Raw genomic sequence first — 17,080 nt, forward strand, 5'->3', positions numbered from 1 at the left:
GGATTTATTATATATTATCTTATACAATTACAAGAACTAGGGGTCACAAAATGAAACTACTGGGTAGTAAGTTTAAAACTAGCAAAAGGAAGGGTTTTTTTGTTCTTACACAGCATGTAAGTAAAGTTAGGACTCCGCCACCAGATGTTGTGCAAGCTGGCACTTCAGCCAGATTAAAAAAAAAAAAAAAAAAAGACTGGACAAATTCTTGGAGGAAAGGCAAATCAGTAGCTATTGAGCATGAGAGTTATGGATACAGCCTCTGAATTAGGACTTCCTGGACCTTAAATGCTGGAGGCTGCAAGTGAGAGAGGAACAGTAGAAAAAAACCTGGTCATACTCAGTTCATTTCCCCTTTCAGCCCCTGTGTGACACAGGATAATGGGTAAAATGGACCTATGGTCTGACCCAGTAAATAGCAAGTCTTATGTTCTTATGGTTAAGGTGTTTTCCCAGGGACTGGGAGAAGTGGGCTCAGATCCCCTTGGGCAGAGGAGGAAGCTAAAAACAACCTCTCTGTTCCTACACAGCATTGCCTAGTTTCTACATCCAAGGATCAAATTAGCCCTTTGGGCCACAGGATCAGAACAAGAACATTCAGATGACTGCCTATCAACACTATGCCTGTTCCTGAGTCATTCCTCCTCAGCTCCTCATGCTGTAACCACAGCCAACAATTCTTTGTCCATAGATGCTGGATCTTATATTTTGCCAAACAGAAAAATGTTTTCTTTTAACCACATCACCTAGCAGTCTAGATCACTCTGTGCCAGTGACCTGTCCTCCATATTATTTACCACCTTGCATTTGAGTCACATGCAAACGTTATCAGTAATGATTTTATGTCTTCTTCAAAGCCACTGATAATATGCTAAATAGCATGGGCTAAGAACTAATCCTCACAGGACCCTGTTAGAAAAACACATGCTCAGTGGTGATTCCCCATTTACAATTAAAATCTGGCTATCAGTTATCCAGGTTTTAATTTGTTTAATCTATGACATGTTGATACTGTAAGATTCAAGTTTCTTAATCAAAATGTTGTGCCTTATCTAGTTAAATGCTATATGGAAATCTAAGTATATTACATCAGTGTTATTACCTTTATCAACCAAAGTTGTTATCTCATTTAAAAAAAGATATCAAGTTGGTCTGAAAGGATATACTTTCCATAATCCCACGATGACTGGCAGTAATTATATTACCCTCCTTTAATTCTGTATTAATCAAGTCTCATATCAGCTGTTCCATTATTTTGCCCATGATCAATGTCAGTCCTATAATTACATAGGCCATCCTGTTTGCCCTCTTTATATATTAGTGCATTTACTTTTTTTCCAGTCCTCTAGAGCTTCCCCAATGTGCCAGCAATTACTGAAAATCAGCAATAATGCTCCACAGAGCTCCTGAACTAGCACTTTAAAAAATCCTGAATACAAGTTATTTGGACCAGCTGGTTTCAAAATACCTAACTAAAGTAGCCACTGTTTAACCTCCAATGTCTCTTTGCATGTTGCTGCTGATATGTCTCCCCTCTAAGGTGAACAATCCCATTATTCCCAATGTTTCATCCTAGGAAAGAGGAAACTGGTTCTCTGATCTCTGTTCTTCTCCAGCACTGCTATAACCAGAGGTGATAATGCCACTTTCATCAGGGCATGAGATGTAGGACTCCTGATCGTTTGAAGCATGTGCTTTAGGGGCTAGATTTTCTGATAGTATAACTCCACTAAAAACCAGAGATTTATGCCAGTTCATACTAGATGGGGGACTAGTATTCACTATGTTAATAATTCAGGTTAGATAGCAATCATTCAGCATTTGTTTGGTAACAAAACTGAGCATGAGTTTTCTTCAACTGACCTTGATGAAACCCTGCCATGATTACTTATAATAACTTATGTATTTAGTAAATACGAGTTACCTTTTATTTTAAAATAAATACATTAAATAAACAAATATATTTTAAAATAAATTTAATAATAAATCTGAACACAGATCTAGGTAAGTCTAAAAGTATATATTAAAAAGACTCAATTCCGATTCATTTGCAAAATAAACCTGCCCGTGGTTCATGATGGGGCCAAACACTGATCTGTTTGGCTGCCGTAAAGTGTAAGTAACTCCTCTGGTCGGGGGCTACTTGGTATTTGCCCAACAGCCAGGAAACAATTGCACTCTTTCTGTGTAAGGATGTACTGTATTTGGATGCACCTTTGTGAACCCTTGTGCCTGGAGAGGCTGGGCAGGAGCATCGCCAGTACAAAGATGCAGCATGGGGAACTCAGGCAGAGGAGCCCCCACTGAATACACAATCAAGCAGCTACTGCCAGTATTATTTTAAAGATACACCTAATAATTTAAATGTGTTAATTAGAGACGGTCAGGAATTCCCACTGAAATGTTTTTCTGTAGGAAAGATTTTCCAACCAAAAGGCAGTTTCCAAAAACTGTAATTATTCATTGTTAGATTTTGATTTTGTGGATAATTTTCCATTTAATTTTCCACTGGAAAATTTTACAGAACTATTTTATTTAGGGTGAGTTCAATGTGATTTGAAAATTAACACATTTCACAATAACAATGTGAACAGTTTTCCTTTCCTTCCTCTCACATTCCAGTGCAAACCTTTATCTATCGTTGTTTAGCAGTGATGTTGCAGAGGCCCCAGTCAGGACTGGGACCAAACCTTTGCTATGCCCTGTACTGTATAAACACATCAGAAGGTGCAGTCTGTGTCCCAAAGAGCTAATAAACAAAATGATTCATGGAAAATTCCTATAAATAATCATTGTAGTCAAGATCCCTTTCAAAGAAAGTTGAGTGGTTTATTTGTGTTAATTAAACAGGATGGCTGAAGGCAGCTTTTCTATTACACTTCAGTTTTCTCTCAACTTCAAAATTTCCATTTTGTAAGGGTATTTCCAATATCCAGAACACATTAGATTCTGTTACTTAATCTCTTACACTACTGGTGAAAAAAAACCCCAGTATGTATTCATATATCATCTACAGGATGATGTAACATCGTCCCCTGCAGATCATTAGACCTCAGAGAGAAATGTTTGTCTCAGACTGAGAGTGCATGATGGAATCCCTCTCTACTTACTCAGCTATTAAAACAATGATAGGTTTCATTATAGAAGACAAGTAGATAATAAACAATGATATGAGAGTTTCCACCAACAGCTACCTCAAATACCTAAACCGCTGTACACCCATTCAGCCTGAGGTCCCAGTGTGCCTATATGCCACAGTAAAGGTTGTTCCATAAGTCATTGGGACACTGGGCGCATCTACACATGCTGATTTAAGGCACATTAACCATTTTTAAGGTGCACTAAGAGCACAGGTCTACACATGCACACCCTTAACACGCCTTAAAAATGGCGATTTCAAGCTATTTGTGCCTAAATGTAATACCTGCAAAAGCAGGTATCAAATTTAGGCGCGAATAGCTAAAACACCTTAACACACGTGTAGACACACTAAGATGAATTAACGCTGTGTATGTTGACTGACTTGGGCCTAACTTTAGTCTCAGTCCCAAGTTAGTCTGCACAACCGCGTTAATGTGCCTTAGCACGTGCACATGTAGACACGCCTAAATTGCCTTAATGCACATTAGCCAAATGCGCGTTAAGTTTAGGTGCGCATAAAAGCATGCATAGACACACCCAATCACTATCATCATCCCTCCTAGATATACCTGCATCCCTAACTGCAAAGTATAATGTCTGCTAATGACACAGACTACCTCCTGGAACAAGACTTCCTACCAACACCAAGATCCATCAAGGCCACATTCCTGCACACAGCAGAACCCCTCCTACATAGCAGAGGGTACAGCTGCTAATCAAAAAGCTCTGTTACTGGTACGACTCAAAGCCCTCCTGGATTTCTTTATCCATCTTAGATAAGCAGAAAGACTCTGTTCTTCTTTGTAGATCACATCTCATTTGACATTTCCTTCCTGCTATAGCTACCACAGGCCTCAGTTCACTTTGTGCTGAAATGACCATTCAGTGGAAAAGAGGAGGAAGAAGTGGAGAGGTGCTATGTCAGTGACAGAGGAGAATCCAGCTGCAGTGTCCCACAGAGGTAACTGGACACGAAAGATGAGTCACAGCAGAGTCTAGGGGGACCACCCAACAGCATACAGCTGCTTATTTTGGGGTAGGAATAGTTGAACCAGTACAGGATTCCCTGACAGGAGACATCTGCCAGTAAGTGCTAGCTGCTGTGCATGAGTGACCCAGAGCACTGTTCCAGGCAGGTGCCCATAAATCTAACTAACACCCATTTCCTATACCTCACACAAATCTCTCTTCCATTAGGCTACTGGGCACACTCCTGTCATAAGCTGCGACTGCTGCCTTGCTGACCTGCTCTAACCTGAGGGCCATCTGAGCTGGAAAGCACTCTTGGCAGAGGGAACCAAATTCTGTTCCCATAGACAGAAGGAAAGCTCAGCTTTGTGTGCAGACAGAAAGGGAAATTACACACCCGGAAGGCCCAGCTATTTACCAAAGAAAACACTAGGTCAACTGGGACAGCACCTCTCAGAGTCAGGATAGGCTGGCTTGGGAGGCGGGCATCTGATAGTAGAGGAGTTTCTATTGGAGGCTGCTGTTTTGTTCTCCAGGATTTTAGTTTTCATTTAACCAAAGAATAAGTCTCCAGCCTTCATAAATGTGAATATCATCTTAAAAATGCTGCAGTGATGCCTGCCTGCATCTCCAGCCAGCCTACAATAATAGCTCTGAGACAAGCCCTGCACCTACTCATACTAGAAGAGTGTTAACTCTGAGCTCAGTGGTGATACCTGACATATCAACTGGAGCTGATATTTCACTGCTGATCAGAGAATGTGAAAAAAAGAAGATGGGTGGCTTGATTATGATGATATTCACTGAAAGGGTCAGCAACCCCCAGTGTGCGTGCCAGAGCATGGCAAGTGAAGACATTTTGCTTGGCATGCCAGCCCTCAGGGCAGATGGTAGGGGAGCTGCAAGGAGCCCGATCCTTGTTGTGACAGCGCAGCCCTGGCTCCTTCCCTGCTATCCATCCCAAGGCACACATGCATGTGCCACTGGCAACAAGCTGGGCATGCGGTCCATGGACCCTGGTACATCTGCTTGTAGCCTCCCCACCATCTACGGCAAGTGGCCTGGGCTCCAAGGAGGGCAGCAGGGGCCTGTCCAGAGGCCAGGCTGGCTAGGGCAGACAGCTGGGAGGCTGCAAGGAGCTATACTGGGGTCCACAGATGGCAGAGAAGGGGCCAAGGCTGCGCTGCCACAAGAAGGATCAGACTCCTCATAGCTCCCCAGCCATTCACCCCCGGCACACCAACATCTTACAGATAGACACTGCAATTTTTTTGGCACTCTGCCCAAAAATGTTACTGACCATTGGCCTACTGTGTCATAGATCTTTTTTTGCATTTCAGGTGGGAAAAGCCCTCCTCACCCCTCTCCCATTTGACCCCTGGAATTCCTATGTGCCCTTCTTACTGTTAAAAACCAGTCTGCATGTGTATAATGTGGTGCAACCAAGGATCCCAACCACACAGCCCAGTGCTCTGAGCCCCACCAACTTCTGCACTTGCAGGAGGTAGATAAGGATTAAGGCCATTCCAGCACCCAGTGAGTTTGAGTGGCTTGCTCAGGGTCACCCACTAGTCAGCAACAGAGTTGTCCCTAAAATTCAGCTGTCATTTCTTGCAGGCTTGTGCTTTTAGCCACATGCAAATCATTCAGCCCTTCTTCCAGTGCTGTCAACAGCTGCATTAGCTTCCCTAGCACCCTGTCACCTTTCTGACATTGCTATGAATCTACTGACTCAGAGCACATGAGTGGGAGTCAGGACTCAGCTGCACTATTTCTGGCTCTGCTACGGACACGTAGATGTGATGGTGGGCAACCTCCTTTCTCTCTTTGTACCTCAGTTTCCCTTCATGTCAAAAAGGAATTTCCCCTTTCTGCAAAGCTGTTTGAACACTGAAGATGGAAAGTGCATTAGGTGCCACTTGTCTCCCAGACTCCTGAGCACCCTATCTATTCACAGGCATTTGTAAAGGCATTTTTAAACCTTTTTTTTTAATGCTTTCCTCTCCCTACTGCTGCTCTTTATGGCAAAGCTGATGAGGTGCTGGCTGTGGGCAGCAATACAAGGGGTCTGTCAAAGGGAGGAGTAGCACTGCAAGGGTGATGTCATCGTTGTTTATATAGGCCACTGGCCTTCCTTGTTCAATGCATAAGCAGCCCCTGCTGGATGATGAGCCATAAAACAGGATTTACTGCAAGGCTGAAAGCATTCCCTTGGTTTTCAGCAATTATGGGTTAGCAAATGTGGAAATAGCAAAGATAGACATAACTCAGAATAAAGAAGTCAGGAAGAACAAGGACTTTCCAAATCCTTTACAGAAGGCACTTTCAAAAGCACTGAGAGCATGTAATGTCAGTGGAAGAACCAGAAGTGCTTCGGACTTTCCATGCAACCATGACATGTTGACTATAGCTCATGCTCCTGGCTGTCATGGGCCAGAGCCGTGAGATAGATTTGCAGTGACACTCAAATCCAGAAAAAGAAAAGTGCTCTGCATTTCATTACAACTTGAAAAAGAACCAAAAAAAACCTGTGACATTTTTAACTCCCCCTTAAAACGTTCCTGTTTATGGGGCCTCAACCTCCTCAAATGGCGTGTTGGATTTCAAAATGCATCTTAGACAAAGGCTGTGTTTTCCCCACCGACTCATGTGAACATGCACATGGTTCCTCACTTGGAAATAAAACTAGCAACAGTTCAAAAACACCTGGGCCACAAAACTATTTGTATTATTTATTTCTATTGCAGTATTGTCTAGAAGCTGCAACTGAGCTTGAGGCTGCCATTGGGTGAGGTGCTACACAAATACACAGGAGAGACACTTCCTGCCCCAACCAGCTTACAGTCTAGGCAGACACACAAAGGATTGGTGGGGGGAGGAACAGGGAGGAGAAGCAACTTGCCTGAAGTCACATAACAAGTCAGTGGCTGAGCAAGGAATAAAACACAGGTCTCCCTATGCAGGCTAGCGCCCCTTCCACTAAATCAGAAATTAATCAAATTCAAATCTGAATATTTCTTGCACTGACTTTCACCAGGACTATTTATTATTCTCTTGCGTAATCTCTTGCCCTATGAGTAGCAAGCCTTAAAATCAAGAATACAATGGAGAGTTGTGAAGAAAATGTCAGGATTTAGTGATTAGGTGGGCCCATGAACAAGGAACATGCTCTGCCATGCCCTTAGCTTGTGTATGACAGAAATGGAACTCTGCTGAAGTCCTAATGACTGCAAATGTGTGAAGCAAACAGTCACTTACCATCCACGTGCACTTTTAGATCTATAATTCTAAAGATTTTATATAGTCTTTTATGATAGGCTCCTTTGTTCCTATTTCATTGTTTAAAACTCCTACGATCTGAAGGCAAGAATAGGTAAATACCCATAAAAATCAAATTGAAATAGACTGGCAAAATTAATTCATCATTAGGCAAAGGAATCCAGAGGTCTAAATCAAAAGCGAGAGCAGTGGGAAAAGAGCTACCCATGGATTACATGTCGGGGAAAGGAAGGGTATATAGACACCCATGCTCCTGATTCACGGGTTCCACTTAGCAGCAGCTTATTAATATGCTCTGGCTGCAGCCACTTAGGTTTCCTATGCAGACTACTGGAAAACTAATTAAAAAGAGAAATTAAATGAATCTGTTCTGTGCTCTCTGTACTTTATGCCCGCAGTATATAGTATTGGTCAGTGTGTTTGGCTCCCTCTGGAGTGGGGATTAATTCCCAAAGTACAAAATACTCACCTCTGCAAGGTAGAGGATGCAGAATTTCAGATCTTCCAGAGCACCTGAAAGGGAGAAAACAAAGCCAAAATCAGGCTTTGGCTGGGAGTCACCAAACAAAGACCTGTGGCACTGATAAAGCAATAAGCAATAAGACTGCATTTAAGAAAAACTAAGGATGCAATTCTGCTGTAGCAGGCTGTCTGCTGGGAGCAATACCTGCTGTTTGGCTTCCAGGAGGACATCCCTGTGGCTAATGCAGCAGGCAAACTGGGGTTAGACTCATTTATGTGCTGCATAGCAATGGGTTTTCCTCCAGGCACATTTCCTAGAGAAAGGCCTTGTTTCTGTTATGTTTGTAGTTTGGAGGCTGGTCAGTGAAGGGCATTAGTAAGGACCAGCCTGATGCAGAAGTAAAGCAAGAGGCTATTTAAGGCCCTACTTGCACTTAACCATGGTGCCAGGGCCTGGGCCGCCTCCCTTAAAAGCATGGAACCAGGGAAATCTGGAATTCCTCACTGCTTTCCCAAATGCTGGCTTACACATCATGAATGATAAAGGTGGAGTTAGTGCACATTTCTCCTCCATGCCACCACATATCCAGCCTCTGTGCTGATCATCGAGCACCTCTCTCCCAAGAGCTGTGGGGAAAATAATCTCCTGAAACTCATGAAGGACAGTGGAAACTGCCAGACTGATCAGACCCAACATCTATCCAAGTCCATAATTCTGTCCCTGCATAGGATAATAGCTGGTTAGCAGTTGTTTCAGAGAGAAGTATGAGAACCTGCAATAGGCACTGATGCTATGAATTGCCCTAGAAATAGTTCCTCCTTTTATCTGCCACCCAAAGGGGCAGGGCTTTTCTACATATTAGAGCAGAATAAGCTTGGGTGTGACTTTAGCATACAAGCTACCCCAGACTTCCCACATAGACTTCCTTAACAGTACATCTGCAGTGACATTCTGCAGAATACAGAAGTGCCATCAGTGATGGTTTAAACAGGGTTAGGTTTTAAACAGGCTGGAGATTCACAGCAGAATACATTAGTGTGAGTGGAGCTCCAGGATGCTACAATTAGTCTATTGTTAGTACCCGACCTGGAAGTAAGCTCAGGTGGTTCTGGGTTACAATGCAGCTGAGAGCAGTACCTGATCAGTCTTCTCTGCACCCTGCCTGCATTACTCTCTTATCACATCCTCTCTCTAATGAATGCTGCCTCAATCCTTTCAGTCTCTAGTCATACCCCTGGTCATTCCCATCCCCTGTCTCTGAGCCACATGTTGAGATGGAGACAGCTCTCACACAGCATCCCTCATCAGTATAGCTCATAACAATTGCTAAGGACAGTTTCCTTGACTAGACATTGCTGAAACAAAGGAAGTGCAGGGGAGAATGGAGCACAGGAGACAAGATGCAAGGGTAGAAACAAAAAGCCAAAGGATCCCAAGTGCTAACGCGTGTCAGTAGCTAAGCAAGGAAAGCTTGCTCCCTGACACACTACATGAGCTAGCACAGGGAATGGGCCCCACTCTGGGCAAACAGAGAGCTGCAGGGTTTATATTTTGAATTAAAAGAACTAATAGATCCCCTTGCGATGGTAACAGAGCACAGCGCAGCCCCTCCCTCTGAACCTCTTATACTGGGGGTCAGTGAGGCAATACTTAGCGAACAACACCATACCGCTCCCCCAGTATTCCCAGAGCTACCACTAGCACAGGTGCCTCCACGGAGCAGGCAGCTTTGCTTGGCTCTTTGGAAAAAGAAGATTCAAAAAGATGATGAGAGAGCAATGATCCAGACTTTGTGAAACCACAGGTTTCCCTGAATCAAACAACCCTTTCTTTGCAAGGTGTCTGAGGAAGTCTGTTCTGTCCCTGGCACTCTGCTCAGGCTGATTCTCACAGCAACTAGGGCCAGCTGAACTAACAGAACTGGCTCCATCTTCCACTTGCCCTTGCTGAAAGAATTTGCTGAGAGTGATGCTGCTCCTGGCATCCACAAGGAGGAATGTGGATTCCTACTCCCCTTACTTGTCTTCTGTTCGAGGGGGAAGGAAAACAGAGGACTCTGCCAAGCCCTAGGGACAGCAACCACCTGAATACAGTCTTACTGGTGGAGACATAATCAACACAAGATGTGGACACCTGAACTTCACAGTAGTGGATTAGATGTAGCAAGAGGCAACCCTGCCCTAGCTATGCCTGCAGTGGGACACCCCCAGACTTACCACAACCCCCAAGTGCAAGAACCTGTTGGGCCGCTGACTTCACAAGCCTTTTCAAAGTGCTCTCTTGCCTGTGGAGCAGTTTGGCTCTGCAGTCTGTGTTCAGGAGCAACTCTGGCTGATCACATCAGAATGCGGTCTGCCTCATTGCAACTGTGTGTGCCGCACTACGGATGGAGACAGGCTCTGTACAGGGACTGGAAAAATAACACTCCCCAAAGAACCTCGCAGTAACGATCCAGTACAGTCAGCAACCTCTGGAGTTAACAACTGATGCTATGATCCCACAGGGAGACCCTGCCGCCACCTGTGCTTTTTCCATGTGCCACAAAGCAAGTGCACAAACAGCGTCACATTCTAAGTTTCTTTGCTATCACTCATCGGCAAGCACTCTGTATCTGTTCCAGATACACAGACTGGAGCAAAATGAGGGCCCCATAGGGCCTTGGTTTTCAAGAACTTTACAGAAGGGCATGACATCCCCATTGCAAGGACAGCTGTGCCTGAGGCCCAGGCTGTGCTGGTGAGGCCCTGATACTCTGGGAATGCTGTTCAAGAAGTGTCAGATAACGAGCACGCGTCCACTGCATATCTCCAGGCATCATGAGCTCTGCTGGGCTGTGTCCCGTGCTATGGGATGACAGTCTGGAAAGCGCTCCCATTTGGAGACAAGGTTCTTTGGGTGAATTTGATATCTTTTATTAGACCAACCCAAACGGTTGGAGAATAGTTATAAAGCAAGCTTTCGGGTTCAAAAACCCTTCGTCAGGCTCAGGAAGCTGCAGCAGTTGGTGTGTGCTCTTCCTGGATGGGATGAAAAGTAAAGAAGCCAGGGGCTGGGCTGGGCTGGGCTGGGGCATCAGTTGCCAGGCAGATTGTAATGTATCAAAAATCCAATGTCTATGTTTAGTCCCTGATCTCTAGTATCCAGCAGGTTGATGAAATGGAGATCATAGGCTCGTCTCTGGGATGTGTTGTGTAAATTTCCCTTGAGGATCAGGACTGAGAGATTGGAGAGAGAGTGGCCGTCCCGTGAGAAATGTGCCCCCACCAGTAATTGGGTGTTTCTGTCTTTGATGGATTTCCGGTGTGCGTTCTTTCTGGTGCGCAGTTGTTGTCTGGTCTCTCCTACATATCTTCCATCAGGGCATTTGGTGCATTGGATGAGGTATATCACATTCCTGGAGGTGCAGCTGTAAGATCCTGGGATGCTGATGGCTCTGTTGTGGGGTGTAGTAATAGTGGGGGTGATGGAGATGTGGGGGCAGGTTTTGCATTTCTTGTCCTAGCACGGTCTGGATCCTTTTGGTGTGATCTGGGCTTGAGGAAGTTTGCTTCTGGTGATGAGGTTAGCGAGGTTTGGTGCTTGTCTGAAGGCTAGGATGGGTGGCTCTGGGAAGATCTTTTTAAGAATAGGGTCTTTTTCTAATATGCGTTGCAATTTTTTGAGGATTTTCCGTACAGGTTCAAGGGATGGGTGATAGGTCATAACCAGCGGTGTGCGATTTGTGGGTGTTTTTCTTCTGTACTGCAGCAGTTCTTCACGTGGTATCCAGATGGCTCCCATTTGGAAGCATTCCCATTACTGAGCGATGGGGCTGGCAAGTCTGGGCCACAGTAAGTGCTATTTCTGACTGACCCTTGAGGGGGCACCTGAAGGGACCCCCAGCTCCCTCCACAGCTACTGCAGATTCCAAACTGGCAAAACTATGGGCACCTCTGGATTTACCCCAGACATCTCACTTTAACCCCAGAACAGTCCTGACACAGACTCTGCCCAGGGCCTCACAACAAGTTATCACCTAAAGTCATTGGGACTAGCCAAAAGTCCTTGCTTTACACAGCCAACACCACCATCCTGGGTGCTCCTGCAGATCCATCCAGCTAGTGCTTTACACACAGAGGGTTTGGGAGAATAATAACCTGGTTCATTTACTTTATGCCAAAGTTTCGAGTTCTCTCTCTTTCACTTATGCTTAGTATGTTCTCCTCAATACAAAAAAGCCTGCCCTTTCCACTTCGCCCTATCAAACACAGATCTTGCTCACTTCTGCTAGGAAGAGTAGAGACAATGATAAATAATTGCAGATCTCTGAGTGAATAAGAACTATTTAACACAACAGGTAATCATGAAAAATAACAGCCCTCCAGACTCCTTCATAGGTAGTTTGTAGTGTTAGGTCAATATACCCAGCCACGCTTCTCCAAGGACTCATATCTGGCTCCCCAAATGGTGTGGCCAAGCTCAGAAACAAGTGTCATCCTTCCAGGTGTGCCACACCCCTTAAGGGCACAAGACTGGCATGTGGGAGCCTTGGAAAGGGCTCTGGATCTTTGCATCTATTTTATTTAGGCTTCCAAAGCAACAATTGTTTCATGCAACAGAACAAAAACACATGGTCATTGGAACTGATTTGCCTTCCAAGTTGCAAATGCCCTTCCATAGTTATAGATACAAACATGAACTCCAACTCTAATGATCACTTCTACAAGCCTCCAGATCACCAGGTCACCAGCCACCTACTGGAGTGGGATGCAGAGCCCCTGAGGTAGGGCTGGCTCACCAGTGCTGGGATCTAAGGTCTGTTTTCTTAAGTGATCAAAAATCCACTTCAGACATTTTATATCTACTTCAGGGGGTAAGAGGAGAGGTCAATGATCATGAGCTGTGATGCGAACCACTAGGCAAAGCTTACAAGGCCTCTGAATCACTTGCTTACTGCTCCCCCCAACACAGATTTTTCCATGACAGCAGGCTACATGGGATTGACACAGAGCTGCTAGCACCACGGAAAACCCCAGAGTCCCAGTCCTGGCTGGAGTTACTGATCATTCACTGTGCAGGCACAAAATGAACAGGGAAAGCAGAAAGCCTTCTTCAGCACTCAGGCAGCACAAACGCCATAGGCCCCCAGTGCGACAACTCCTGGTTGGAAAGGATGAGCAAAGCCATGTTGTGTGTGCTCCTCAAGCAGCACTGTATTAACCTTGCATGGAAACTTGCTGTGTGTGTACAAGTATGTGTGTCTGGATGTGTATATGCAGGCACATTATCAGCACCAAACATTCAAAACCAATGTCAGACCACTCCAAATCACAAGACAGGCTTAAAAATCATGAATGTGTGGAGCAAGATAATGAGTATTTTATTTGTCTTCTTTCACAAGCCATTAGACGTAAAGCAAATGGAAACTAAGTTTCTTCCATAATCACAAGACTCAAGGTGCTGGGGCTTTACAAAAAGCCCCAAATATTACAAACCTCAGAATAAAATCCTGAGAACTGAACTACATGTGTTTGTGGGCATGTACTTGTGCATAGTAGGAGGCTATGGACAGAAGAATTGCCTTTTCAGACAGACTGCCAGAGACTGTATGAGAGGGACAGTGCCAGGAGGGACAGACCCAAATGTAGATTCTGAAGCACAAACACAGAGGCTGTTACAAGATCTACCAGAATGTATTTTAAGTCCCAAAGGAACCTACCCAGCTACTTTTGCAGTGTTGGGCTAGGGCATGAGAACCTGAAACAAACTAGGGACCAACCCTAAGTGGACAGTCATTCCCTACCTGAGAGAGAACCCAGCCCCAGCCCTCTGAAGATGACAGCCAGCTAGCTAGCACAGTCTATTCTATACACATGCCATGCTCACCATCATACCCATTTCTGTTGTGGCAGACAAACAGTCTTTGACCAAACTGTGCTCAGAGATGTGTTAAAAGGAAATTTGCAGCCAAACAGCAGAGCAAAACAAAACCCACCAGGATCCAAGATGTTTAAGATTCTTCTCAAAAGTATTAAACTTCAGGTTGGGCTTTAGCATTTCAAATTAACCTGAGAGTGTTTCTCCAAAGCACCACTGGGCTGACCTGCTCATGTGCTCCTCATTGTACTGACAGGGAACAAATGAGTTTTGCAAAGTACACATCCATTCAGTGCAGAATCTCTCCCTCCCTAAGGAAGCTATATTTCCACAGAGCCACTGATGGGGAGGTGGGGGGAGCTATTCATCACATGCTAATGAAGACCTGTATGTAAGCAATATCTTCCCAACACACCAGCACCTCTGGTCTCCTTTCCAGTAAAAGGTAAACAGAAGACCCGAGAATAGATCCAAGTAAAGAACTACTGAACCATGTGGGCAGCAGAGGGTTGGGAGCAGGCTACAATGATCTGAGCAGTTTTACCAGCACCATCTACTAGATCACTGCAGTCCAGGGGTGACGTACTACATGAGAGGTTACTTCAAGTGTAGCACCTCTCCAAGCTCCTGCAGGTAGGTAGCAAAGCAGCATAAAGTAGATGACTGTTTTCACTCTGGGATCCCAAATGGGTGGGAGACAGGACCATGAGTGGGAAGATCTCACAGCAGGGCCCTTGATTTTTTGCTGCTAAGCACTAAACTAATGCACATGCACGCCAGGAGGGGTGCGGTTCCTCAGCAAGGCAGTAACTTGAGATGGAAATTCCCACAGTATCTACTAAGGAAACTAGCCCGGCCCCTTGGAAACATTGGCTGGTGCAATGCTCATCAGCCATGTTGGGCTTCTAAAGCAGGAAGACAGAGCATTGTAAAGCAGATTATATTGATTTGCCTTTGCACAGTGCAGTAAGCGACAGAAACAGGAAACATCACAATGGTCTTCAGCGTACCGGAGATGTCTCAATTGTTATACTCAGCAATACGCCTGTTCCTATCAATGTGCCATTCAGTGAATTAGGAGACCAACAAAAAGTCTCTGCCAAAAGGGAATGATGGGGGTGGAGAGGAGTTTATATGGGTCGGCCTATACACCTTTGTGACAGACCAGTTTAATCCATACTCAGGGCTGGTGTCTAGAAGCATATTACACTAAGCAGTGAAATCCCAGCCAAGGTTATTCAAAAAGAAACATCCCTCCTTTTCACGGGTGGTCACTGTCCTTCCTCGTTAGACTATCTTATGTAGGACTGAGCCAAGTAGTTATAGTTTCAAGGAAAAAGGTAATTGCTTGAGGAATCAGACTGACATGCAGGAGGGTAGGAAGCACACAGCAATACAGCAGGACCTGCAAACAGGCTTCACTGAGAGTCAACGCCGGTGCCATGGGGACAGGCACAAGCAAAGCCAACTTCTTCAAGCTCCTAAACAAGACCAGAAGGAAGAAGCAGACTTTGACGGCAGTTCAGATTGAAAAGGCCATCTGACATCTCAGTCAGGATCTGCCAAGCTGTGCAATCAAAATATGTGCCTTTCCAGAACTTACCACTCCAGGGCCGGAGGCCAACAGAAAAGTACTTCACAAAGGACATTTCCACATCAAGTCATTAGCAATAAACAGCACAGGGCAAAGAGAGCCAAAAAATCCTCACAAAGTACTCAGTCTCATTTCTAAATGAGTTTGTTCTGCCTGGATCACCCCCATTGCATCCATCCTCCCCAGCAGGGGAGTTTACTTGCAGTAATGCTCCGGGAACCAAGAAATGCTATGTCCCGCGTACTAAAGGAAGAGAAACAGACCAGGTGACCTTTGCATCCAATTGAAACGGCTCAAACATTCAATACTAAGAGCCCACAGTGAACTGGAACAAGCTGACAGGCAAGACTAATTATCAGAGATTTCCAATCAGTTGGAGAAAATCACAATCTATCCACATGAGATTCACAAATGGGAAGTGAGAATTCCCCTGAGTAATTAATTAGTCACAGCTGGGTCCTAGAATAAGCACTGGCAACAGTCAACACAGGCTCCTAGTGCCAGGTGGGCACTGGGACGGAAAACAGCAGAACCACAGCAAATGGAGGACAATGGCCTAGGAGGGATGGGGAAATCAGCCCATCCCAACCAGTTCGGAAGCACCTCACAAATACAGGTACACACATCAGCCCTGCTGCACTCCTCAGCCATGACAAAAAAACAGGGCACAGCTATAGTTAGGTCTCTCTCCACCAAGATTTCTTCAGCTGCCCAAATTGCACAGGAGGGTAAGTGCTAGATTACCACCCCCACCCACCCACCCCACCATGCCAATGTTTGGGTTAACAGCAGGCTGCAATGCCATAATGCACATCTCACCAACTTTAATTGTAAGTACCAAGGAATACCAGCTCGGTTCTTCAGTGCCTCTACTGTACGGTCTTCAGCTACCTCCTTTAAAGCACGCTTAGGCCCCAGCAGCTGCTCCTGTAAGCTGCAGGCTGAGAACTGCTTCTTCAGACTTTTCAAAGGGTATTTTTACCTGTAACCAAATAGACTAGCTGCACCAGGAAGGAAGGAGCGAGGTGGGATTGGGATCAAGGTCCAGAGCTGACTCTACATAGGAAATGAAGAGTGGAGCAATTATTTTGTTCCTCTTTTGTATCTGAGCAGCCAAGGTCATGCTCCATGTTCTCTGGCATTAACTAATTTCAGCCCCTGCCCCCAAGACCTCTCTGCTGCCGAAATTCCCTCTCCCTAACAAACAGCAGGGTGCAACAGCCAGGCAAAGCAGCCTGCATGAGAAAAATGCTTACAGCCTGGCCCAGCCGGCCTCTCTCTTTGCCTTTTCCCCTCAGACCTCAGCATTTTGCAACGTGGATGTCTGAAGTTCCCCAGCTAGCTTGGGAGGGAAGCAGTGGGTGGTTGACAGGGGAAGTGGGGCAAGTAAAGGTCAGTAGGGCTTAGTCAGACTCCTGCGGAGGAAGCTGCTGTGCTCTCTTCAAGCACCAGGGGGGAAACCTCAAGACTCCACTTCCCTTCTCAGCCTTAGCTAACTACCGCTGTACACAATGCAGCACCGGGAGGGCGGGTGCGGCACGGCACAGCAGCATCCTTGGAAGGGATGGCCCCTCATCCCAGAAGGGCCTTGTTCCATTTGTGGTAACCGCAAGAGGTGTGACAGGCTATGGAAATCAGAGCTATTCCTAGCACTCTGCACTTCAAATATTAAACCATGCAAGTCTATATTCAGGGAATAATGGGCAGGGCTGGACTGGCCTCCACAAGGGAAGGGTGAGCCCATGTCCTGGACTCCTTCCCTGGCATGAAGGTTCAGC

General features: G+C 45.4%; 1 protein-coding gene across 7 annotated transcripts in view; it reads right to left on the reverse strand.

Annotated features, from left to right (window-relative positions):
• RGS3 (regulator of G protein signaling 3) overlaps nucleotides 1-17,080 on the reverse strand; it is a 181,006-nt gene that overhangs the window by 70,442 nt on the left and 93,484 nt on the right. For all 7 annotated transcript variants that reach the window (XM_006022634.2, XM_025203071.1, XM_025203073.1 and 4 more), the window contains one exon: nucleotides 7,859-7,902. In XM_006022634.2, the coding sequence (XP_006022696.1) occupies nucleotides 7,859-7,902 (44 nt within the window). The remainder of the gene's footprint in view (nucleotides 1-7,858; nucleotides 7,903-17,080) is intronic.

Source organism: Alligator sinensis, unplaced genomic scaffold, assembly GCF_000455745.1.
Source record: "Alligator sinensis unplaced genomic scaffold, ASM45574v1 scaffold235_1, whole genome shotgun sequence".
Lineage (NCBI taxonomy): Eukaryota > Metazoa > Chordata > Crocodylia > Alligatoridae > Alligator > Alligator sinensis.